Below are 23,608 nucleotides of genomic sequence, written 5' to 3'. Positions count from 1 at the left end.
TTCAAGCTAGGCTATGTAATTGGAATTGTTTCTGTAGAATTGCAAGAAACCCTGGGTGATCGTTGTCCATTCACTGGAATCTGTCTTTTCTGTAAACACACTTAACATAATATTTACAGAAGACTAACCTTGCTCTATTGTGTTCCCTGGGCAGCAGGATGTCAGAGAAGTGAGGTTTGTGTGCGAGGGAGAATTCTATTTGTTTTAGGTTTTGACATACAGTTAGGCTTTAAATGGCTTTCGGGAGAATTGTCTCGCAGCGCCGCACTTTTCTGAAGAGTGTTGAGTGTTCACTTCACATTCGGAGTAAGAACGGCGTTAAATACGTGGGCGGGGGGGTTCAGGTGTTTGGAAATGGGGCGGCTTGATTTTCTTTTTTTTCCACGAGCCCCTTCATTCCATTGCGACGCGGCGCGTTGGATTCTGCGAAAATCACAGTGAAAACAAACAGCGGGTCGGACGTGACGAATGGTCGTCATTTGCTTTCATACGCCCACTCGGCGCGCCGTACGCCTCTGTGTTTATATCTTTAATTACATCCAGGTGGGGTCTGTGTCACGCTGACACGTTTCGGATGATGGAACGGGGATGTGGAATTTGACGCAGCACTAATAGCGCCCCGAGGCGACGCCGTGACAGTAATGACATTTTAGACTGGCCACATGAAGCAACTATAAGCAAGAGGCATTAATATTTTGACAATAACGGGTGAAAGGTATTTTTTGTGGCGCCGGATTCCGGATGTTTCATCACGATATCGAACCCAACGCATCACTCGCGGATCGCTTTCCCGCTTGCCGATGCAATAAACGTGCTATCGCTCTCCCGTCGTGTCGGATTTCGTCCCGGGATGTGACAGCCCTTCAGCGGCTCCGCTCCGTTGACTCTCCGAACACATATTTGACTCAGCTCTCTTGTTTCGAACGCCCAGGTCTGGTGATTGCCTTTTCGATGACTCCGCCCATCCTCGACAGCTCCGACGACGACCTCGTGATCCCAGTCAATGAAACGCTCACCATTACATGCAGGTATGGGAATTTATGCGTGCGTGGGTGAAATTACTCGTGAGTGACTTTGCGCATTGGCTCTCGATGCAAAAACATGATTTGCATCGTAGTGACCTTTGTGAGAGGAATGGATTTACAGCATCACATGTCATTGCGGAGTAATTTTTTAATCATGCTCTATGAATATTAAAGCGATTATTCTGTTGTTTCAGCTAAAATCATTTACCTGTCAGAACTACTTGTATTCTTAGAATTAGTTCATCAGCTCCAGTCACTCTCATCCTCCCAACGCAACCCGACCCGTTCGAAGCAGACAGAGAATTTCGTGTTTCTGTAAATTCTCTTAAAAAGCGCCGTCCAGACCGGCCCGGCATTGAAAGGGTTGATAATTTGGCACTTTTTAAAACAAATCTGACTTGATTTATCCACACGGAGCCTTCAAACACGCAAGGGAAAATTGATCGGCCAACTTTTGATAATAGAGTTGACGCATTATCAGCTTTTCTGCTCGCGAGTTTGTGATATTTCACAACAGAGGGAAGCGGTTTGTGAAAATAATCATGAGTCTCCTATTTGGAGAGGGGCCGACCAAATCCCGAGGGAGGGCTCTAGATACCTCGTGAGTAAAAAGTGATAGATTAAGTATCCCTTAAGTGTTTTTTAAAGAAAAACATTAAATATTGATTAACATAATTTACCCGAAATGTTGTAGCTACAAATCATTTCGCTCGTTATCGTCTTGAATGACTAATTATATCAACAAAATTGATCACCGAATATTTGATATTCGTTGTAGAGCAAGTGGTAATTCTATAAATAGTAAAAGCGTTCACTCACACGTCACATATGTTAAACGTGAAAACGCACAAATGTGTACAAAAAAAAAAAAGTGCAATCTGATGGATAAAGATTGTTTCATGTTTACCGACGTGCACGTCCTGTGGAATGTTTGCTGAATCCCAAAATGCCTCATACAAGATAAACAATGGTGGATTTTTATAAGCAGTCATCTCCCATTGGGGAAAAAAAATAAAAGATACTGTTTGAGCCACAACCTTTTCCTCAGACGAAGGAAACAGACCAAAGACGACATAAACAACTTTTCCACAGGAACTCAATGGTTCCACTCGGCTCTCCGTCCTTCTCACAAAAGCTTTGCGGCGTTTTATTTGGGATAAACCCTTAAGAGGAGAAAACAAAGCGAAAAAAAGGAGCGTCACAAAGATGTTGTTGTTCCAAAGCACTTTGCCGTGACAAGAGTCAAGGTAAGAAGCCGCCCGTGATCGAATCCCTTTATCCTCCCGAAATCTCCCGAAACAGCCGTGCTGTTTCTGTTTTTTACGGCGACACAATTTGCAATCGTCGAAACAATGACCGTCCATGAACTTCTCCGGTTTTCCAAGAGTTGTTCGCTTTCAGACTTTGCGCGCTCGCCGCCCTTGAGCATTTTCAAGGAATTCACTTCTCGCCGGTCAGGGACGCCATGCGTTGGCCGCAACCTTCCGTAGACATTTCCCGTCGTCGGCATTTCGGTCCCGGACTGAGAAAATAGATCTTTGTGAGATGTGAAAGCACAGTTCTCGGTTTTCACCAAGCTGTTAGGATTCCACTCTCGCTCATAATGGCCCCGCCAGTAACTCAATTTCGGGCTGCTGCAAAGCACGGACGCACAGGACGCACAGGGGAACGTATGTAATATTCTACAAGCGCTCCGTGGCATCCGAATATCCTTGCTTTCTCGTTGATCATTGCGATGTCTCCACAGAGGGCAGCATACTCTCGCCTGGGCCTGGCCCGATAAGTCGCTGGCGGGAAAGGAGCTCAATGATCGCCATGCCAGGCCGTCGGATCCGGCGGCCCCCGAGCAGCGCGCGGCCCTGGTCAGCGAGTGTCCCGGGAAGCAAGGGAGGCCGTACTGCAAGAGGCTGGTTCTGCACCGGGCGCGGGCCAGAGACACCGGCTACTACCGCTGCTACTACAAGGACGTGAAAGCCATCATCGACGGCACCACCGCGGTCAGCATTTATGTCTTTGTTAGAGGTAAGACAACTTCACATGCACATATGCATATGCAATATGTAGAAGAAAAAAAATATTAAAAAATTTATGTATGTGTATATATATTTATATGTCACAATTATCTGAAGCCGTTTTTTCAATAACGTCATTCATCATATTCTAATTCACTTCAGACTGACCCAGACTGGATTGCTAATTAAACAGCAAACTCTCTGTGACAATTAATTCAAGCAAAGTTTCTCATTTGAGGTCTTTCTTTGCTAATGCCGTGGCTGGGTTTTAGTTTTACTTGTAATTTTTATGATTAGTAATTCATATTATGCATAGGATAATAATACTTTTAAAAGAGAGTAATCTGTGTACAAAGTGGATAGTGAAAGTCTACTACAATAAAGTCATAATAATAGGGTTGATATTAAAATAATTTCCTGCTTTTCATATTGCTAGATTCAGTGAGAGCAAAAAAAAAAACATCATTTTGTGCCGGATTTTTTTTTTCATACCCACGTGCAAAAATACACACACTGTTATTTATTTGATAATAGTCAGAGTGCAGTATATAATGCATAACCCAGATGGTATGTGAGTTTTGCCGATCCCTTTTCTCCTGCAGCGGGTCAGAAGGGTTGAATTCCCTGTTATTTCGTCTCCGGTATTAAACAGCAAACTCGGCCGATTCGCTCCCCGCTGATCCCGACTGCTGCTCCGCTCTGCGGCCGTGCAAACCCGCTCTTCAGTTTCTCTTTTCCTTGGGAGTTTAACAAGAAAACCACGGATGTCCTACTGAACCACTTTCCCCCGTCTGAAGGAGCTTCGATATCAAAGCTGTCCCGAGACGGTTCGAGAAGCCCGGGTTGTTGACTTTGCCTCGGTAACACCCCGGGGATCGGCAAGACAAACGCTTCGGAAATCAGAGATGCGAAGGTTTAGATAAAAGTAATAATGAGCGGTCTGTTTTTCCAATTACAGAAAGGACGTGTTATCAATTCACACAGATTGAAATATAACAGCTGCGGCCTTTGAATCCACCGTCGCGCGGGGAATTTCCATCCAGTTCCACCGGCTTAAGATGACGTCCGGATTGAAAAACACACAATGAAATGGAATTCGCAATAAATCTTGTACCTTCCTGATTTCATTTTCCAACTTTGACCTTCCAACCGGGGTCGCTCTTTCAGTATTCCCTTTCCGAGCTCCACGCGGTTGTGAAAAGGACGGTAACAAAGCCCGATCGCTACCGGATGAAATACGGCGGTGATTTAGCCGGTATTTTGCTGGACGCGAAGGATAGCGCATGGACCCTGCGGCCGACCTGCGCGGCACACACACACGCAGGAGTGTGTAGGAAGACTTCATGCATCAATGCATGACTGCATGGATGCGCTACACACATATACACGCATGAATTTTGCAGTAGGCTCTCTCACACCAAATTCCGTTTTCTTCCAGATTTTTCAAACTCTGCTTTTTCTACATTAAAAAACATTTCCCCTTCCAAAACCCGATTATTCACAAGAACTTAAAAACACAAATGTGTGTTTTATGGGCGCCGCCTTTGTGATTCTAGACCCCGTGGACGCATCCTCCCCGTTCAAGGAAGAATCGCTTGGCTTGCCCGCGGCTCGGGCCGATGCAGGAGAAGTGCACAAAAGTATGAAACAATGAAACGGATTATTACGACGCCGACGGTGCCGAGATAAGCCGCCCGTTATCACTTTCACTCTCGCTGTGAGAATATGAGGTTTTGCAGCTGCGACGCAAACTGGCGACACATTCGCAGCGGCGTCCCATTTGAGATCTGTGAGTTTCAGACACAGGAAAAGGAGAAAACGTCACCCGATGGACGTCTCCGCTGACACTTTCAGGACCTTGTGAGCTGCTGTTTTACGGCAAGATCTCCGCACAACGTGCCGTTCGCAGGCTTTAAAGCTAAACGATGTTACCCGAGTAATAGCTTCCATTATCGGCGCCGGTATCGGCGATGACCCCGAATGACTCTCCCTGCCTCTGTGTGCTTTCAGACCCCGAGCACCCGTTCCTCAGCTCCGCCAACGCCAACGGAAACAACGTGCATTCCATTTTAATCACACGCTTGTCCACGCAAGTCACCGTGCCCTGTCTGGTCACGGTTCCCGATCTGAACGTTACTCTCCACGGGGTCAGTGCTCAGACCCCCGACCCGCGTTGACACGATTGGGAAAAGACGATCTAATAATCACCCCGGCTTTATCGTGTGTGACATTTTTAGTATCCCAACCCCCTGGAGGACGACGGACTGACATGGGACAATAAGCGAGGGTGGTCGGTTCCCAGGCGCGTCATAGACGACGTGCCGATGCTTATCGGACTCTCGTGTGCGGCCACTCTCGGAGGCAAAGAGCATCGTTCGGCCAACTACCTGATCGTCATGACAGGTAAGAAAAACACCGGGGTCCCGACTCCTCTGGCGTAAAGTCGGGCGCGAACGTCGTGAGTCCTTCGAACATTTCGTTCGGCAGCTACAAAAACACATCCGACCCTGTGCAAATATTTGAGCTGGGTCCGAGGCCGTCTCTTGTTCCGAGAGAAATTTGCAAAGGAACTCAAAAGGGGGCGTCGTCGTCCTCGTAGTCCTGCAGGGCGGGCGACGGTTTCTGGGCGCTAATGACTTTTATCGCTCCGTAGCGTCATTACGCGAGTCGCGTTTAAAAAAAGAAAAATTAAACGATATGATCCCCCGGGGGGAAACTCTGGCTTCGGGGTCGCCTCTCGTCTGGAGTGAACTCCCAAGGACCCACGGGCTGTTTTGGCCGTGTCGCGTGAGATCATTCACCCCTCACTTCAGACGGTAAGAGAAACTCATACCCGCCGGTGCCGGCCAAAAGTAACAGCCGCATCAGTCAGAGGAGCGAACACGCGGCCAGCCATCGCTCTCAGCACTAATGGAGCGCTTAAACAATCAAGCTAGCACAGTCTGCTGCACAGCCGTCTCCAGCAGATACCGGGGCTTGAATATTAAAACTGTTCCCAGGTTCCCGTCGTTTCTCAATCATATCCAACTGAAACATATTGCACTTTGATATGCAGTTCCATGAATGGGGGAGGGACGTTAAAAAGCAAGGTTGTGACCATTTCTCCAAAGAGGAGTGATTTCCTTTGGTCCTGTGAGGAAGGAAAAACTGCTGACGATGTCACCATGACCTTTTTCACTGTCTCCTTCCCTCTGTCCTCTTTTATTTTTCCCAAACAGGAAGTCAGGTTTACGATGTCAAGCTGTTTCCTGAGGAGCCAGTGGAGCTGATAGCGGGGGAGGCCCTCACCCTGAACTGCACGGCGCTGGTCGAGTTCAACACCGGCGTTGACATCAAGTGGTCTTATCCTGGCAAACAGGTACGCTGTGTTATTTTTGCACGACCTGGCTGAAAAAAATAAAACAACAATTTCTCGACATAAGACGCGTTTTTTTTCTCGTAAGACAAACAGTTCGGTGGACACCAAACCCCACCGCGAAGCCTTGTCGCACGCCACGGAGGCGGTGAGCATCCTGACCATCAACAGCGTCACCGTCATGGACACCGGCCCCTACAGCTGCAACGTCACCACCATGGAGACAACGCTAACCCAAACCACACAGGTTATAGTTCATGGTACGTGGGAGGGGTTTTATATTATCACCTATAATACCGGTCCGCAAAGAAAATCCTACTTGATACAAATTACAGCTTCCGGATCTTATTTTGTCTTTATTTTTTTTTAAAATCTTTATTTTTTGCAAATGTTATTTGCAGTCCCTATGTCCTCTATTGTAAGTCACTTTGGATAAAAGCGTTTGCCAAATGTAATGTAATGTAATTTTGAAAAACGACCGTTTCCCGCCTTCGCCTTACTGTCGCGCCATTTCACACATCAGCTACCGCAACCTAGCCCTTGAAAAAAATGAGGCAGAAACGAAAGTCGCTGGAGAGATTTTTTGGGAGGAAACCGGAAAAGGATGAGACCGCAGCGGTGTGGCAGGCCGCCTGCAAAAAAAAAAAGTGCATTTAAAAATATCAAGATTCCTACCTATGTTGCAGGTTCATCGCCCATATAATATATATCGTTCATGAGTGTAATCGTTATATATATGTGAACTGGCAAAAGTTTTTATTGTTTGAACCCCCAGCGCGGAAATATTTTCATGCATAAAACTTGTACAAAAAAAAAAGGGTTGGAGGCCGCTGACCTTCTCGTACGTTCTGCACTGATACTCGATCATAATTTGATGCTCATGTAAATGAGTGAATAAATCTCTTCCAGAAAAGCCCTTTATTATCCTGGATTACAGAAGAGGGCCGGAGCTGGAGGTAACCGCGGGCCAGAAGTCGTTCAAATTGCACGTGAACGTGTCTGCTTTCCCTCCACCTGAAACCCAATGGTGAGTTCAGCCTCCGCGGGGTTTTCATTAAATCTTACTGACAGTTTCCAGGGGTGTTATTAGACGCCGAGCCGAGAGATTTACGGCGAACCGGAGGGGGGTCGGACATAAACGACCGTGAGAGGGATTTGTTTGGAGGCGACTGCGCCCTGATCGTCTCCTGTCCAGGTATAAAGACGGAAGGCCGATAAACGGGCGCCCCGAGTTCAAGATGAAGAGGATGAGGATGCACCCCAACCACGCGCTGGAGATTAAGGATGTTTGCCCGGAGGATTCTGGCCTCTACACGGTGGTGCTGAGGAACAGTGCGTCGGCGCTCGAGAGGAGACTCAATCTCACGCTCGTCGTCAACGGTAACCTGCGCGATTGATTGTCCGACCGACCGCGTGATAACCCGAGATGAAACCCGCAGATGAGACGATCACCGTGTAAACAAACAATTCCTATCATGGTTTTGTATTCTGTAAAGTATTCCCTTGTTTATGCCGGGGGTTACGTTCCAGAACCAGCTCAGATAAACGAAAATCCGCAGAGTACCGACCATATATTTATTTTATTTACATTTATATATATATCAAAGCTTTATCACTCTCCCAACACTCTTCTTAACTTTTCCCATACTCTTCTAAACACGTGGCCTACAGTATAAAGATTGTCCCTCGCTCTATCGTGTCGAGAAGTTGTACTTTTTTCTACGATAGAGAGAATTTTCCTACGAGAAAATAGAACGGGGTCACCGACCCCCGGTCATTTGATACCGGTCCGCGAAGAAATTCTTTCTCGGTACAAATTAAAGTTTTTTTTTCACTCCGGATCTTATTTTGAAAAATGATTTTTTTCTTCCTTTGCTTTACTGCTGCACTTAACTCTGTCGCACCATTTCACACATCACAAGTTAATCATTTTGGAAAAAAAATGAGCCTGAAACAAAAGTCGCCGGAGAGCTTTTTCGGGAGGAAATGAGCAAACGATCAGAACGCAGAAGCGTCGCAGACTGGCAGCAAAACAAAAGCTGCATTTAAAAGAAAATGAATGGGTTCATCGCAACAGGTGATGCACTCGGGCAGCTCCTGTTTCCCATCACCCCCAGATGGGACCGTTGAGTAGCGGGGAAACAAGCCTAGGGTTCCCGCTGACTCTACATTATTTTTATCATTTGAGCCCCCGCATCTGACTTAGAAGGTGCAGAATATTTGGGCGTCATACTAAGGCTTGAAATAAATTCAAAACTCTCACGGATAAATTACACAAAAAAAAAACGCAGAACAGCACTACAAGAAGCGTTCGCACGTCGATGTGAAACGGACGATGTGACATCCTGAAGGCTTGCAATGTGCGGGAGATACAGAGAATGATGCTACGGTTGCTGAGCCAATCAGAGCCCAGGATACAGAACATCGCGCTCTGGTTGGTCGTCACCCTAGAAAATGCTTATTCTACCATAAAAATGATTGAAATAATAAATATACTGCTCAAAAAAATAAACGGAACACTTAAACAAGGCAGTGTAATTCCAAGTCAATCAAACTGTCCTCTTTTGAAGCAACATTGATTCATTATTTCAATCTGACTTGTTTTAAGGACATTACATCATAGTTGGATCAGCCTGTCGTGTGTTTTTCCACATTCATTTTGAGTTTGACTCCAAATCCAGACCTTCTGGGGGTTCATACATTTGATTTCCATTGATCATTTTTATGTGATTTTGTTGTCTGCACATTCAACTATGTAAAAAATATTCTATTCATTCATTCATGTATGTGTGATTTAAGTGTTCCCTTTATTTTTTTGAGCAGTGTATATAAAAATACATGATATTGCAAAAACCTGTGGTATAGCGAAATATCTGCGATATAAAATTAAATACAATTTTTAAAAAATCTGCAAAGCAGTGAGACCACAAAAGGTGAACCGCAATTTGGCGAGGGATGACTGTATTTTAAATTTGGCGCATCATTATGATGTATTATTGTTTCGTTTGCAATCAGCAAATTCGTGAGAAACACCGTTTGTGTCAAATAGTTCAGTGACAAAAAAGGTCTTTCCTGACCGAAACACCGGGTGAGGGGATTTCTTCTCTTCTCCAACAGTTCCCCCTCAGATCAACGAAAAAGAGGTCGCCGATCCGTCCAGTCCTTTCCCGAGCGGCAGCAGCCAGACCCTGACGTGCACCGCGTCGGGCCTCCCGGCGCCCGACATCACCTGGCAATGGAGGCCCTGGGGTCCGTGCACGCTCAACGGCAGCCGGAACACACAGTGAGCACAAAAAAAAAGAACTCTACAGTCACAAAAATACATTCACCGGGCTCCATTTTTAAAACTCGGCAGCCAGACCGGTGAAGGAGTGAGATAGCGTTCGATGGGACGGGATGAAACAGCTGGAGTGGGAAGGAGGGTATCAGAGTCGGCGTGTAACAAGGAGGTCAGCGTGGAGAAGGGTTGACTGGATCCGAATGAGGGAAGAGATTATAAAAGCATTGATGGAAAAATAGAAGTGGAGGTGGATCTAAAAAAAAAAAAAGACAGGTAGAGAGGGAGTGGAAGAGATAGAAATAAAAGGAAAGTACATCCGTTGGATGTTAAATATGTTTTAAAACCCGACACACTGTGGGTTGGAATTAAAATGAAATGCATTTGCAATTAAACGCCGAACATGAGTGGGTGGTCACTGATTTTACTCCAAAATATATCTACAGGGATATAACCATAAGTCATTTGAAAAGATATATTACAAACAGGATATAATCATTTTATCTAATAAAAATATGTCTTTTTTTTTTGAAGGATGTAACTTTATAAGCTGTTTTTAAGGAGAAGAAAAAAAAACTAAACGCCTCCTGTCCACTATGTAAAGTAATCAGCTGTAAAGGTTCAGAAATGAACAGCGGAGTGTTTGACAGCGTTCGAGCGACGTATGTCTGCACTGACGCTGCACGTGCAACAACCAGAAGTTAGTTATATCTCTACAGGACTGTCTCAGAAAATTAGAATATTGTGATAAAGTTCTTTATCTTCTGTAATGCAATTAAAAAAACAAAAATGTCATACATTCTGGATTCATTACAAATCAACTGAAATATTCCAAGCCTTTTATTATTTTAATATTGCTGATTATAGCTTACATCTTAAGAAAACTCAAAAAATCTATCTCAAAATATTAGAATATCATGAAAAAATAATTTTTGTTTTTTTAATTGCATTACAGAAGACAAAGAACTTTATCACAATATTCTAATTTTCTGAGACAGTCCTGTATATAATGTGAATAAGGGAGTGAAAGGCCGTATGCCTCCATATGTGGCCCTGTGATTGACAGGCGGCCGGTGCAGGGCGATCCCCGCCTCTCGCCCAATGACAGTCGGGAGAAGTTTGCGGCCCCCCCGCGACCTTGAGTGCAGGATAAGTGGATTTGAAAATGACTAAATGAACGGTTGGAAGATTATCATTTCGGTCATAGGTGACGTTTGCAAAACACCCAAACGATTCGAAGGGGACGGCAGTCGGTCAAAACTTGGAGGACGTCCGTCGGCGGAGAGATTGACAAGCAGCTGCCGTATTGCAGTACGATCACGTATTACTTTCACGCCTTCACTCTGTGGTCCCGCTCCCCCGGGTCCATGAGAAAAACACGCCCGCAGACAAAGAAAGACTTATTTATGTGTCAGCTGCAGTCGGGATATCGGGGTGTTATAAATCACACAAATATAGATTTAGACAAAAAAAAAAAAAAAAAACAGACAGTCTCTTATTGTAAGGCGAAAGGCATCACCCATGGCTTCATGTCCTCCACTCCATCTCCACCGAAATCACTGATATGATAAATAGATGGCAATGCGTCCTGGGGTTTAGTTATTTCCATTCCCTTGACTCTAGGTGTGGTAAATATGCTTTCAATATTAAGGCGCTGCCAGTATTCTCTCTGCCAAAGCTTCATTTTGCAAGTTATTACTGTTCCCCTGACCTTTCCATGTTTAATTCACGTCCATATAGGAGGCAGAAACCGCACAATGGCGGCGGTCGATGTACATGGCTGTGACATTTCATGGAAACTGGCTTAGGCATGAATCTGCTGACATTCGCTTTGTCTCGCAAATTGAATTTCCTCTCTTGAATTTGATGGTAAGACGCGGGTCAAAACGACTTGTTGTGCGTTGGCGATTCAAGTGGTGTTGTTCCCAAGAAGGGGGTTAAAAAAACACTACCTTTGATTCTCAACAGAGTCTTTTCAATGTTTATCCTCCGTGTCACATATTTTCCAATTGACATAAAAGTGCCGGTCAAAGTGTGTTTGAAGATCTGACATAACAACTCCCGTTGAGACTGTCCAAGCTTCACGGTATAAAGATATAAGGGTGGAACTTTTAAAAGTGTTTAAAAGTTTGAATGGCTTAATCTGCTCACGGCATTTAATAAACATTATAAATGTTTACCAAAAAGCTGACCAAATGAGATTTAATGAAAAAAAAAAAAAATTAAAAAAATTTTTTTTATTTATTTTCCCATACATATACTTAATTTTTTTTATTAAAAAGTTATATAAAAACTATATATAAGCATTTTATTCATTCATCTATATATATATATATATATATATAAACATTAAAAAGTTTAAATGGCTTAATCTGTTCCCGGAATTTAAAAAATGTGAAATATTTACAGAAAAGCTGACCAAATGAGATTTAATTAAAAAAAAAAAAAAAAAAAAAAAATATATATATATATATATATATATATATATATACATATATATTAGCATTTATAAATATGTATATATATAAAAGCAGTTAAAAGTTTTAATGCCTTTATCTGCTCCTGGCTTTTAATACATTTTTACTGAAAAGCTGACCAAATGAGTTTGAATTATATATATATATAACATATATATATTTAACAAACAGACTAATATATAAGGGAACACGAATTATCGGAATTAAAAAAGCTTTTCGTCTGTATTCTTACCATCACACGGGGAGAGGTCGATTGGATGCGACGCTAAGAACGACGCCGTCGTCAAGGTGGTGCCTCGATGACGAGCAGCGGGTATTATTTAATCACAGGAAAGAAAGATGAGAATTACAGGGAGGTGGACAAACTGCTAATCAAACTGTCATGGCTTCTCATGCAATGACAGCTGGGACGGGAAACCCTGCGTGCAGGACAAGGGGTGTTGATCATGAATGAATGAAAGAATAAATGAATGAACGCTCTGATAGGAGACAGGTGAAGCCTGTTTACTGGAGAACGGGGTGGACTCATACAGAAAAAGACATGGGAGGACATAAAAATGCCTGGAAGAGATGCAAGAAGCACAAAAGGAATGGGGGGGGGGGAACCCAATAGTTATATTCATATTTAAACTCAGGCATTGTGATATTACTAAAATATTTGGATAAATCCAGGGACGTGCGCCATCTGTGACTAAAAAGAACTCCAATTCTTAATTCAGCAAACTGCACGACATGACCCGCTGGGTCATTTTGGACAATAGGGCAGAAAACTTTTTAATTCAAAAAAAGCCTGCTCATAAAAGTATCATATTCTTGAATTATACATCATACAGTCTGCGAGAGAGCAAAGTGCAGTGACCCCGGCCACCTTCTGCTAATGGAAAAGCTTCACGGTGGCTTGAGGAGAAAAACGTCCGAGCAACATTTTATGTTTCATTAATTCCGCCACGGTGTTAACATTGTCGCACAGCCGATTCTATTTTTTTTTTTTCTTTTTCTCCCGTCGGGTCATTTAGCGAGTATGGCTTTGAGATGCAACATGATGCTTGGATCTGAAATAAAAAAAAAAAAAAAAAGGGAAAAACTCATAAAACCTCAGGATGTCTGGTTTGATGTGCTTCTGAATTCTCCCCCCAGCGCCCGCGCTCCGCTCTGCATGTCAATGAGGGGAGATGTCATGAACACGTCTGCCTCCCTCTCTCTCTCTCCAGGTCCCAGCGAGACAGGAGAGGCCGGAGTGACAGGATCGCAGACTGTCAAGACTGGCAGGACATTTGTTCGGAGTGCGCCATGAATGAAATCGAGGCTGTTGAGATGTCGGTTGAAATGGTGGACGGACGGCAGAAGGTTCGCTCGCACGGAAAAAAAAAGGGCCTGCACTTTCCGCCATTTTCCATTTCAAAAAAAAAAATATATATATAAAAAAAGGACAGATTAGACGCAACCTAGAAAAGACGATAATTGCATTTGTGGTTTTTATGTAAGCGTCCCCAATTCTGGGCTCTGTGAGAAAATATGTCAATCAAGAGCTATTTCCATAGGAGAAATATTTAGAGCAGCATTCCTGGGCAGACTTCCTGCTTATAAACACACACATGCAGGCATGCATGGGCGAAACCGAGGAAAATGAACATGAGCAAACGGGGAGATGCTGACTGACACAAACACACACATACACGCACACACACACACACACATACACTATCCAGTGTTTTTCATTCGCACCTGAGTGAGTTCATATCCCGTCGGCATGTCAGACGGCAAAATGTTACACGACAGCGAACGACAAGTCCCGTATAACCTTCTGTTCCCCCCGCAGGTCGTCAGCCGGCTTCACATTCGCAACGCCAGCGTTTCGGTCCTCTACAAATGCTCCGCCGGGAACAAAGTGGGCAACGACGAACGGGTGATTTACTTCTACGTGACCAGTAAGTAATCCCGGGGCGATTATTCACCTCCCGCTTCTTTAAAAAAAAAAAAAAAGATTGAATTTATCTTTTTTTAATCCAGCTCTGACAAATGAAGTGGATCCACTACAGCGGATTTGTTTTTTTTTTTAAATATCCCACAACCGCATTGTTTTCTAAAGCAGCAAACTGATTGATTAATGAGCGCGTCTTTCTGGCACGTGAGGTTACAGATTGAGCTGCAAAATTCAGAAGGAAATAAATTACACTCTTTGCGGCAAAATAAAGTTCGTTTTTGTGCTATGGAATATTTATCAATTCGTGCAAAATTTGTGCTCCTGAAGGTGAATTCAAATCCCTCACCGGCCTTTAGCTCAAAGGGATGTCAGACAGACGGGGGAGGAAGATTATTTAAGGTTTCCGTTATACTTTGTGTGAAAACGGCAGTCGCTTTAAGAGCCTTCCGCTTCACTCGGCTTTCTTTCCGTATCCAAAGCCATCCCCGAGGGGTTCAGCGTGGACGTCCAGCCATCTGAGAATCCGCTGGAGCAAGAGATGGTGTCCCTGAGCTGCAGCGCTGACAATTATACCTACGAGCAGCTGCAGTGGTACCGCCTTGACCCTCACGCCTTGCAGGACAAGCAGGGCAAGCCTCAGGAGCTGGATTGCAGAAGCGTGCATCTCTACGCGGTCAGGCTCCAGGGCAAGCTTTCCTTTCAGGAGTCCTCAAACAGCTGGGTCCTGGATTTCACCAGCCCCTCCGTGCAGCTGCAGGACGAGGGTCATTACGTGTGTGAGGCTCAGAGCAGACGGAGCGGCGAGAAGCAGTGCCTGTTCAGATACATGTCCGTCAGAGGTGAGAGAAACGAGATGGAAGCTCCAGACGCAGACGTACCCGCTACCTTGAGATTAGTCACTCTCGCCCGCCATCCCCGGGTCTAATTATAGAAAATAGCTGAATAGTTGTTACTGGAAAAGCAGTCAGGGTTCACAGGAGCCCCGGCGCTGAGATGCTGGAGGCTTAGACATACTTACACCTACAAACAAGAACCCACGCAGCTCATCACACACATAATGGCGAGGCGCTGGCTGTTGGCCTGGCATCGATATGCATTGGCAGAAACCATAGCTGATGTGCTGCCGGGCTGGAAAATACACATTCAAGTCTTTTTTTTTTTTTTCCGTACTATACTTTGCGTGACTGCTTAGGCAGCAGGTATAGATTTTGATTGGTTTTTTTGACTCCTGCCCTCCATTCAAATCCTTGGAGTCCTGTCTATGCAATAAACATAATGCGCATTTCGTTTCAAATGATATTCTCCGGTAATGAAAGCGAGAATAATGGGAACGGCGCCCGATGTTGCCTTCCTCCGACTGCCCTGCCTTCACACTCACCGGCCCGTCTGCCTCTCCGCAGCCCTGGAGGCGCCTCGATACAAGCGCAGCCTCACCAACCAGACGGTGAACGTGACGGAATCGTTGCGGATGGAGTGCGACGTGGAGGGCCAGCCTCTGCCGCTCCTCTTGTGGTTTAAAGACCACGAGCCTCTCCAGCAAATATCAGGTGAGGGGGGAAAAGAGGTGATATTTACGTTCCCTTGGCGACCGCGACAACATTTGGTGGGAGTTGCATCCCAGCCGTTGCGCCGAAAACAAAACCATTTGTGGTGCGACAGAGCGAGGCGCAGGACCACCGCTTGCTGTCCACGTGCACAAACACACGCGTGCAGAAACCTGGCGGAGTTGATACGACTCATTAGGTTTCTCAGCGTGTGTCTCTTCTTTGCATCCGAAAGAGATAAGGCGATGGAGGCAGGGAAGAGGGGGGAGGAGGGGGAGGGTCTGAGTGGCAGCTGATTCTCTTAGTTCAACACGCCGGACTGCGGAATAATAACTATGCTGTACAGAGAGGACTCGAGAGGTGCGACAAGATTTCAAGAAATGTTGTTGAAAAATCTGTTACATTAATGACGTGCGAGTTGACAAGAAGCGGTCAAGATACAGATGTGCATTGTCACTGAACCGTGACGGTGTTTGTGTGTGCGTGTACGTGTGTGTGCATGCGTGCGGCGCTCATCGTTGTTGTTTGCAGGGATCCAGCTGCAGGATTCGAACCGCACGCTGAGTATCCAGCGGGTCAGAGAGGAAGACGCCGGGCTTTACACCTGCACCGCCTGCAACAAACGCGGCTGCGTCAATTCTTCGGCCGCCCTGCGAGTCATCGGTGAGACACGAGTTTCACCGTGCGAAACTAGAGAGACTTAAAACGTCAAATCACCGTGAAACCGCAGTCGAAACACTTTTATCCTCATGTTTGGGTCTCGATCCAAACATCCTTTTCCACAGCAGCTCTGAAATCAAATGCACTCGACAATTCACCGTCAATGAATACGAGGAGGTTCCTCGAATGCACAGGTCAAATCAATCGGCCTCGACGTTCCCCTCCAAGCTGCGGCGATTGCAAATCTATGCATCGCGTGAAATAAAATCCAAGCTGAACTGTGAGTAAATGAAATGCATAGCATGTTATGTTTATTTACAATTCAGCTTGGATATTATTTTATTGTGCAGCATAGATTTGCTGTGCACGGAGGACGCTGGAGCAGTGCAATCGCACATCGATCGGCTCCTGGCCGACGCCTAAAGATTTAATGAAAGGATGTTAAAGGGCCCTAACTTGTTTGTGACACAGCCGCCCCCCTCAGTCTGACAGGAGTAACGCCAGTGAGAACTCCTTGGACACGCAAGGTTTGAGCCCTTCCCATATTTGAAGGTAACCGTCTTTCCCTCCCTTCTTTCCAGGTTCGAATGACAAGGCCAACGTGGAGATCGTGATTCTCATCGGGACCGGGGTCATCGCCATCTTCTTCTGGGCTTTGCTCATCCTCATATTTTGCAACGTGAAACGGGTCAGAGGTCACCCCTATTCCCACCCCCCACCCCCTTCGACCCCCTTTCAGAGCGGCGGCTCCACGGGTGGCCGACCTCCTTGATCTTTAAGTCGCTGCGAAAATTACAGCTGAGAGCGAGCTTGATTTCTTCAGTGGGCCCAATTACTGCATTGCTGCTATTATCTTGTGTAAAAGCACAAATGATCAGGCTCAAATTACCATTTCCCTTCCTCTCTAGGTCGTGCAATAAATCACCTGATACAGCCTTTTCGGTTATAGATACCTTGATGTGATGAAATAGCTTTTTCCCCCGTCTTTGTCTAATTTCTGCAGCCCTGGCCGCCTCCCAAGAGCAGCAGAGGAGCTTGTTTGTCACGCAAACCTGCCGAAAGAGACCTAATTATGCAAAAAGAGCAGGCTCTCACGACGGCCAAAGGGCACAAGCGGTCAATCCTGGATGGGAGGATAAATCCAAAGATTAGCGTTTAAAACCTCACGTTTCTTTACACTGATTGAAGTTCATTTGCTGTCTCTTTGGGTTTATTCAAAAAAAAAAAAAAAAAAAAAAAAGGAACCATAGCCAGCATTATATATGCAACCGAAGTGAATTTCCGCATGCAAATTTATATTGAAATGTTTTCGAAGACTTTCGCTTGTGCAGCCGCTTTTTTTAAAATCCCCACTTCACCAGCTCCCTCGCTCCGCTTCAGATAAACCCGGCGGACATTAAGACGGGCTATCTCTCCATCATCATGGACCCGGGGGAAGTGCCACTGGATGAGCAGTGTGAATACCTGCCTTACGACTCCTCGCAGTGGGAGATTTCTCGAGACAGGCTCCGATTGGGTGAGCAACTGGTAGGACGGATGGATGGATGAATAGAATCAACCTGAAGGGATACATTAGCGAATTCATAGGCGAGGATGGTGCAATTTGACGGATGAAACGGAATTTGCTTTCCGTTCCGAGAGCCCTTAATGGTTCGGGCCTGGATCGCAGCCAGCCCGCGAAAAAAGCTGCCAAGTGGAGCGCTGATGTTACATATGTGCTCATTGAGCATGTTTTTAAAAATACCCCGAGGACAAGCGTCTGTTCACGGTTGCAATTTATGGGTTGTTTACAAATGCGCGATTGAAATTTTAATTTCTTCCCAATGTCTGTATAAACGGTGGATGACAGCTCTTTTCCCGATATTGAAAACGACCGGAGTCACAAAAAAAAACATGAGTGATCGTGAATTTTCGTTTCATATTTTCTCCATCGGTTCTGCCAACTTAGGGAAGGTTTTAGGCCACGGCGCCTTCGGGAAGGTAATAGAGGCGTCGATCTACGGCATCAGCAACAGCACCACTTTGGACACGGTGGCTGTCAAGATGCTCAAGGGTGAGACTTTTTCCAGATGGTAAAGAAATACCTCGGCCTCGTCTCTCGTGCGGCTTTGCTCAACTCACAAAAATACATTGTATGACACAAGCATACATTTAAACGTGCATTCCGCTTTATGCGTTTCAGATGGAGCCACGGCCAGCGAGCACAAGGCCTTAATGTCCGAGTTAAAGATCCTGATTCACATCGGCAACCACCTGAACGTGGTGAACCTGTTGGGAGCCTGTACCAAACCCAGTGGTGAGCAGACACTTTCGCTCAAAGAGCCGACGTCTCGTGCGCACGGAGACTCGGCTGTGGGTTTCAAGGAGGGAAAAATCAATGGTTGAGTGCTGCCAAAGAGCAGAGCACCGGTGAAGTTAGACTGTCATGGATACCTACAAGCACACCCTGATCAAGTTTTATTGTCGTGATTGCAAGAGCGAGAGTATCTCTTCAAGATGTAGGGAAGATCAGGGGGGGATGAACCCGGCGCTGGCGAAGATAGGAATCAGTGTCGATGATGAGCCAGAAAACACGTGAAAAAAAAACAAAAAAAACAAGGAATGCTCCCCCATGATACGCTTTTAGTAACCATGGAAACCCTTCCCGCCGAGTTGCGGTTTGTGCAAGAAAGGGCCGACATCCTCTGAAAATTTCCTGCCCTAATTTCAATCGAGGGATCTGGCCGGCGAGTGTGGAAACCTGCTGCACAAAGATGTCTGGACGCACAGTTGAAAAGGAAGCTAGTGTTTGCTCTTGCTAAACAGAATTGCCGTGGCCAACGATGGATCACGAGATATTTGGCCCAATTTAGAAAACTTATAAGCATTTAGAAACAGTTTACAGACGCCTGCTGTGACAAGCTTTGGAGAACTCCATCTTCAGTCAACCCTGTATATTAATATAGTATAGAGACAGACTGACATTCACCCTCTCCGACGTCCAGTTGGTCAATTTTTTGTGGACTGTGGAAGCAACACAGAGAACCCAGTGGAAACCCACGGGGAGGACATGCAAACTCCACACCAGTTTTCAGAACCGAATCTCTCGCCATTAGGGCCCAATTTCGACCACACGTCGCTGAAAATGTGTCAGGAAAACGCTCCGACTCCGAAGCTGAAAATCCGCCCGTACTAATTTAGACGTCTAAACCAGAGGTCTTTAACTCTTTAAATTGTCCGAAATATGCCTCGAACTGCCGCTCCACCGGGGCGTTGTCTCCACAAGAAGATTTTTTCCTGGTTTCCCGCATTAGCGCGCTGTATGCTAGAAGCATCCAGAAAACAGAGCTGTCGACTTTCATTCAGCCTTTTTGACATTATAACCTTTGAAAAGAAATAATGAGACAACTGCATCTGCTTAGTATATTTCCCTAAGGCTATTGATATTTGCTGGGGGCCCAGGCATTCCTATCCCATCCATCCAGCCCGGCCTTGGTCGGCCGTGGGGCTCCTGCCAGGTGAACATGCCAGGAATACTGCGAACTCCGGGTCTCTAGGAGGAGTCCCGAAGAGATGGCCAAACCGGCTAAAGCCGGTGGCAATAAAAAGCCTTCGCCACCAGACACCGCGCTTTAACTGATTCTGACAGTCGATCCCGGACCCTGCCTGGAAATGACACCCCCGCGGTGCTGAAAATGAAAAGTGACTTAATTTAATAATTTCCTAGGCGTACGACCCTCCGTGGCCTCGTCTTTTTAATCAAAACGAACGTTCTGCCCCCCCAAACCATATTCTCTTCTGCCCGAGGAAGTTCGATGCAATTTGGAGAGCCATTCTTTGGAAAAAGTAGCACGTCGCTCCATTAGTTTCTGCCCTCGTACTTTCAATTGTACTTTTATTTCGAGCAAAGAACGCTCCCGTTACGCAGCGTCGAGGAGATCCATCGCGGGATCTGCCGTTTCAAATTCATTTGAGAATTTCAAGTAACTTTCTTTAGCTTTTATCACTTGCCAATTATCTGGCACGATAATTGATTACTTTTGTGAATTTTTTTTCATTTCTGATTCGAATTGGACTTGCCTGTCGATAGTTACCTTCAGACGCATATGTTCTGAGTTTGCAAGAACTATCTGGGATATTCTTGATAAACAGCTTTGATTAGTATTAAATGTACCCCTACAACAGGAATGTCTCAGAAAATTAGAATATTGTGATAAAGTTCTTTATCTTCTTTAATACAATTAAAAAAACAAAAATTACTTTTTCATGATATTCTATTATTTTGAGATAGGATTTTTGAGTTTTTTTTAAATGTAAGCCATAATCAGCAATATTGAAATAATAAAAGGCTTGCAATATTTCAGTTGATTTGTGATGATTCCGGAATGTATAACATTTTTGTTTTTGTAATTGAATTAGAGAAGATAAAGAACTTTATCACAATGTACTAATTTTCTGAGACAGTCCTGTATACGTGTTTGTGTGTGTGCTTCACCGATTATAATATACTCCCTATGGTGCAAAATTCATACCGGATTTTTGGTGTCCAATGTGACTCGTCATATTGCGCGATTATTCAAATGTCGATTTTGTACATTACTTCTTGCACTTCCTTTGCATCTTTCCCAGTTCCTGAAAAAAACAGCAAATGACAGCAAATGCTGAGTAAACCCGTATAAATCGTGTCAACAGGTCCCCTGATGGTGATTGTGGAATACTGCAAGTACGGCAATCTGTCCAACTTCCTGCGAGCAAAGAGAGAATTCTTCCTCCCGTACAGGGTATCTATGGACAGAATTAAATTATTTTCTATACATCCACGCAAAATTTGACAAACTTCTCTAATGCGCTGTCCTCTTTTTTTCCCCCGTGAAGGATCGCTCCCCAAAAACACAGAGCCAGGTGAGAAGAATGATTGAAGCGGGACAAATGGACCAAAGGGATCGCCACCCTCCTTCTCCGTCCTCCTCCCCGCTTGTCGGTCCTCAGACTCCGTCATCTCAAGCATCCAGTCCAAATCCCCACGTGGAGAAACGTGAGCGCCGGCACGAATTTAGAATTTATGGTTATTCTGTTTATCATTATACTGATGCACGTCCTTCCCTTTCTGCATCCAGTGGAGGACTTATGGAAAACACCTCTGACTATAGAAGATCTCATTTGCTACAGTTTCCAAGTGGCTCGTGGGATGGAGTTCTTGGCTTCTCGAAAGGTTTGTGATGGATGGCAGGTAGTTGGAAGTAAAACAGGGAAATTAACTTGTCTTCGCAGCGGCCTGGTATATTCACACTGAGGAGGTAGAAGAACCAAAACCAATACAAATGATGTATTTTTTTAATCAGCGCCGGGGTATCCATGGTCTGATATTACATGTCTGGCTCAGAGTACAATGCATCACCCTTCACTTCTCGTATTTAATGGGGTATGATCCAAGTCATCTTCTTAATTCATCTACGTATCTTAATTATGGATGAAACTAGAGTGATGAATTTAGATTTGAATCATAAACGTAGAGCATAGTCATAAAATTAATTTAAAAAAAAAAACACGTCAATTCAGGACTAAAGAGTGCACTTATATATAGGCCGCACTTACTAATTATTAAAAGAAATTATACATAATTAAGTTGCATAAGTTGTCTAGAAGCCACAGGTCTGCCTGTTGAAACATGAGATATTAACGCAGCGAGATCCTACAGAAAAGATTCTTTTGAAAACTTTTAATTTGATAAATGACGGGAACATCTACAACTACCGGTACATAACGCAAATGTTTATTTCAGAAAAGATGCCGAACGTACGCCGCGCAGCCCTATTTCCTCCTTCGACAGCCAGACTGATCGCTTCCTCTTGAAAGCGGCATCAAATGCATTTCTGCGCGTCTTTTTCATGATGGGGGGGATTGTGTACAAAAAGTGCAAAATGGCTGATTTGAAGAATTACAGCGAATGGCTTTGCCGAAACGGTTTCATTCGTCCACTGTGACGGCGTAGGCGGAAGGAAGGAACTGTAATAACCCTGTAAAAATCCATTAATAAGCCGCAGGTCTCAAAGCGTGGGAAAAAAGTAGCGGCTTCTATGCCGGAATTTACGGTACATTTCAGTGGATGCAAGTTTTTAGTGGCGCTGCTTTTAGACAAAACTGTTTCTTGCTCTTCATCTTCAGACATTTTTACATAATTGAGATTAGGCCCCGTCCCCGGGGAAAAAAAAAAGAACATTAGCGCTAAGCGTTGAAAGCGATGGCTATAAACAGCTTCTCCGAGACCAGTCAGACCCCGCAGACACATTCACTGCCTTATGAGAGATGGCGCATCTCTGGCTGGCAATGACACAGTCCAGTCGCGCCGGGCCAGACACGCACAAACACAAACACATAGTTCGGTGGCCGCGCGCCGTCACAGAGAATCCAAAAATCACAACATATCGTGAAAAGTGAGGTTTCGCCCGGTCATCAGAGGGAAAACTAGGCACCGGTGTTTGTGTATTGTTCAGCCGGGTGACCGCGCAAACACGCGAGGCACCGTCGCACCTGTCTGCGGGGAAATGATGTACTGTGTGTTTGTGTCTCCCCAGTGTATCCACAGAGACCTTGCAGCCCGGAACATTCTTTTGTCTGAGAACAACATTGTGAAGATCTGCGACTTCGGCCTGGCCAGAGACATATACAAGGACCCCGACTACGTCAGGAAAGGCAACGTAAGACATTATCAACCCTCGATTATCCTCCCCCGGGGGGCTAATCTGACTCTGTGATGTGTTCCTGTTTGTTCGGCTTCTGTTCTACTGTTTGAATATTCTCCCAGGCTCGTCTGCCTCTGAAATGGATGGCGCCAGAAAGCATCTTTGACAAAGTTTACACCAGCCAGAGTGACGTGTGGTCCTTCGGAGTCCTCCTCTGGGAAATCTTTTCGCTGGGTAAAAAAAAAAAAACTTTTTTTTTTTTTTTTTCTTGTGCGCCCACCGCTGGGCGGATTGTCTTGTATAAAAGCACAAATCTCTGCGGCTGCAAAACCCAACGGGGGGGATCGATGCACCGAATTGAATTTTTGCTCTGAAATTTAGAAGCGCAGTCGATCTTCATCAGTGTTATTCAACACAAGCGCTGTATCTTCTCTTTCTCCAAATGTATCGATGATTACCTCGTCGTCCCCCTGCCGCCGCACAGGTGCCTCGCCCTACCCGGGGGTGCAGATTGATGAGGAGTTCTGCAAGCGCTTGAAAGATGGGGTCAGGATGAGGTCACCGGAGACCGCCTCCCCTGAAATGTTAGTATGGAGACGAATGTGTTCCTTCTCGCTTTCGCACTTAAAAGTAAACTTTGCTAAGAACCATGATTTATAGAGTTAATGGATT

General features: G+C 45.1%; 1 protein-coding gene across 1 annotated transcript in view; it reads left to right on the top strand.

Moving 5' to 3' along the window:
- The window catches only part of flt4 (fms related receptor tyrosine kinase 4), a 44,973-nt gene that overhangs the window by 18,167 nt on the left and 3,198 nt on the right, over window positions 1-23,608 (top strand). Inside the window, exons 2-25 of the mRNA XM_086139285.1 lie at window positions 932-1,028; window positions 2,773-3,047; window positions 5,048-5,184; window positions 5,275-5,440; window positions 6,256-6,395; window positions 6,481-6,652; window positions 7,302-7,419; window positions 7,588-7,772; window positions 9,510-9,675; window positions 13,358-13,493; window positions 13,966-14,074; window positions 14,550-14,909; window positions 15,471-15,617; window positions 16,146-16,277; window positions 16,856-16,962; window positions 17,655-17,790; window positions 18,223-18,327; window positions 18,457-18,570; window positions 20,946-21,034; window positions 21,129-21,288; window positions 21,371-21,465; window positions 22,829-22,951; window positions 23,059-23,170; window positions 23,421-23,520. Coding sequence (XP_085995411.1) covers window positions 932-1,028; window positions 2,773-3,047; window positions 5,048-5,184; window positions 5,275-5,440; window positions 6,256-6,395; window positions 6,481-6,652; window positions 7,302-7,419; window positions 7,588-7,772; window positions 9,510-9,675; window positions 13,358-13,493; window positions 13,966-14,074; window positions 14,550-14,909; window positions 15,471-15,617; window positions 16,146-16,277; window positions 16,856-16,962; window positions 17,655-17,790; window positions 18,223-18,327; window positions 18,457-18,570; window positions 20,946-21,034; window positions 21,129-21,288; window positions 21,371-21,465; window positions 22,829-22,951; window positions 23,059-23,170; window positions 23,421-23,520 — 3,481 coding nt within the window. The remainder of the gene's footprint in view (window positions 1-931; window positions 1,029-2,772; window positions 3,048-5,047; window positions 5,185-5,274; window positions 5,441-6,255; window positions 6,396-6,480; window positions 6,653-7,301; window positions 7,420-7,587; window positions 7,773-9,509; window positions 9,676-13,357; window positions 13,494-13,965; window positions 14,075-14,549; window positions 14,910-15,470; window positions 15,618-16,145; window positions 16,278-16,855; window positions 16,963-17,654; window positions 17,791-18,222; window positions 18,328-18,456; window positions 18,571-20,945; window positions 21,035-21,128; window positions 21,289-21,370; window positions 21,466-22,828; window positions 22,952-23,058; window positions 23,171-23,420; window positions 23,521-23,608) is intronic.

The sequence above is a fragment of the Fistularia commersonii genome, chromosome 31 (genome assembly GCF_037954325.1).
Source record: "Fistularia commersonii isolate RoL2024-O1a breed Wild chromosome 31, RoL_Fcom_v1.0, whole genome shotgun sequence".
Lineage (NCBI taxonomy): Eukaryota > Metazoa > Chordata > Actinopteri > Syngnathiformes > Fistulariidae > Fistularia > Fistularia commersonii.
This window is presented reverse-complemented; position numbering and strand designations above follow the sequence as displayed.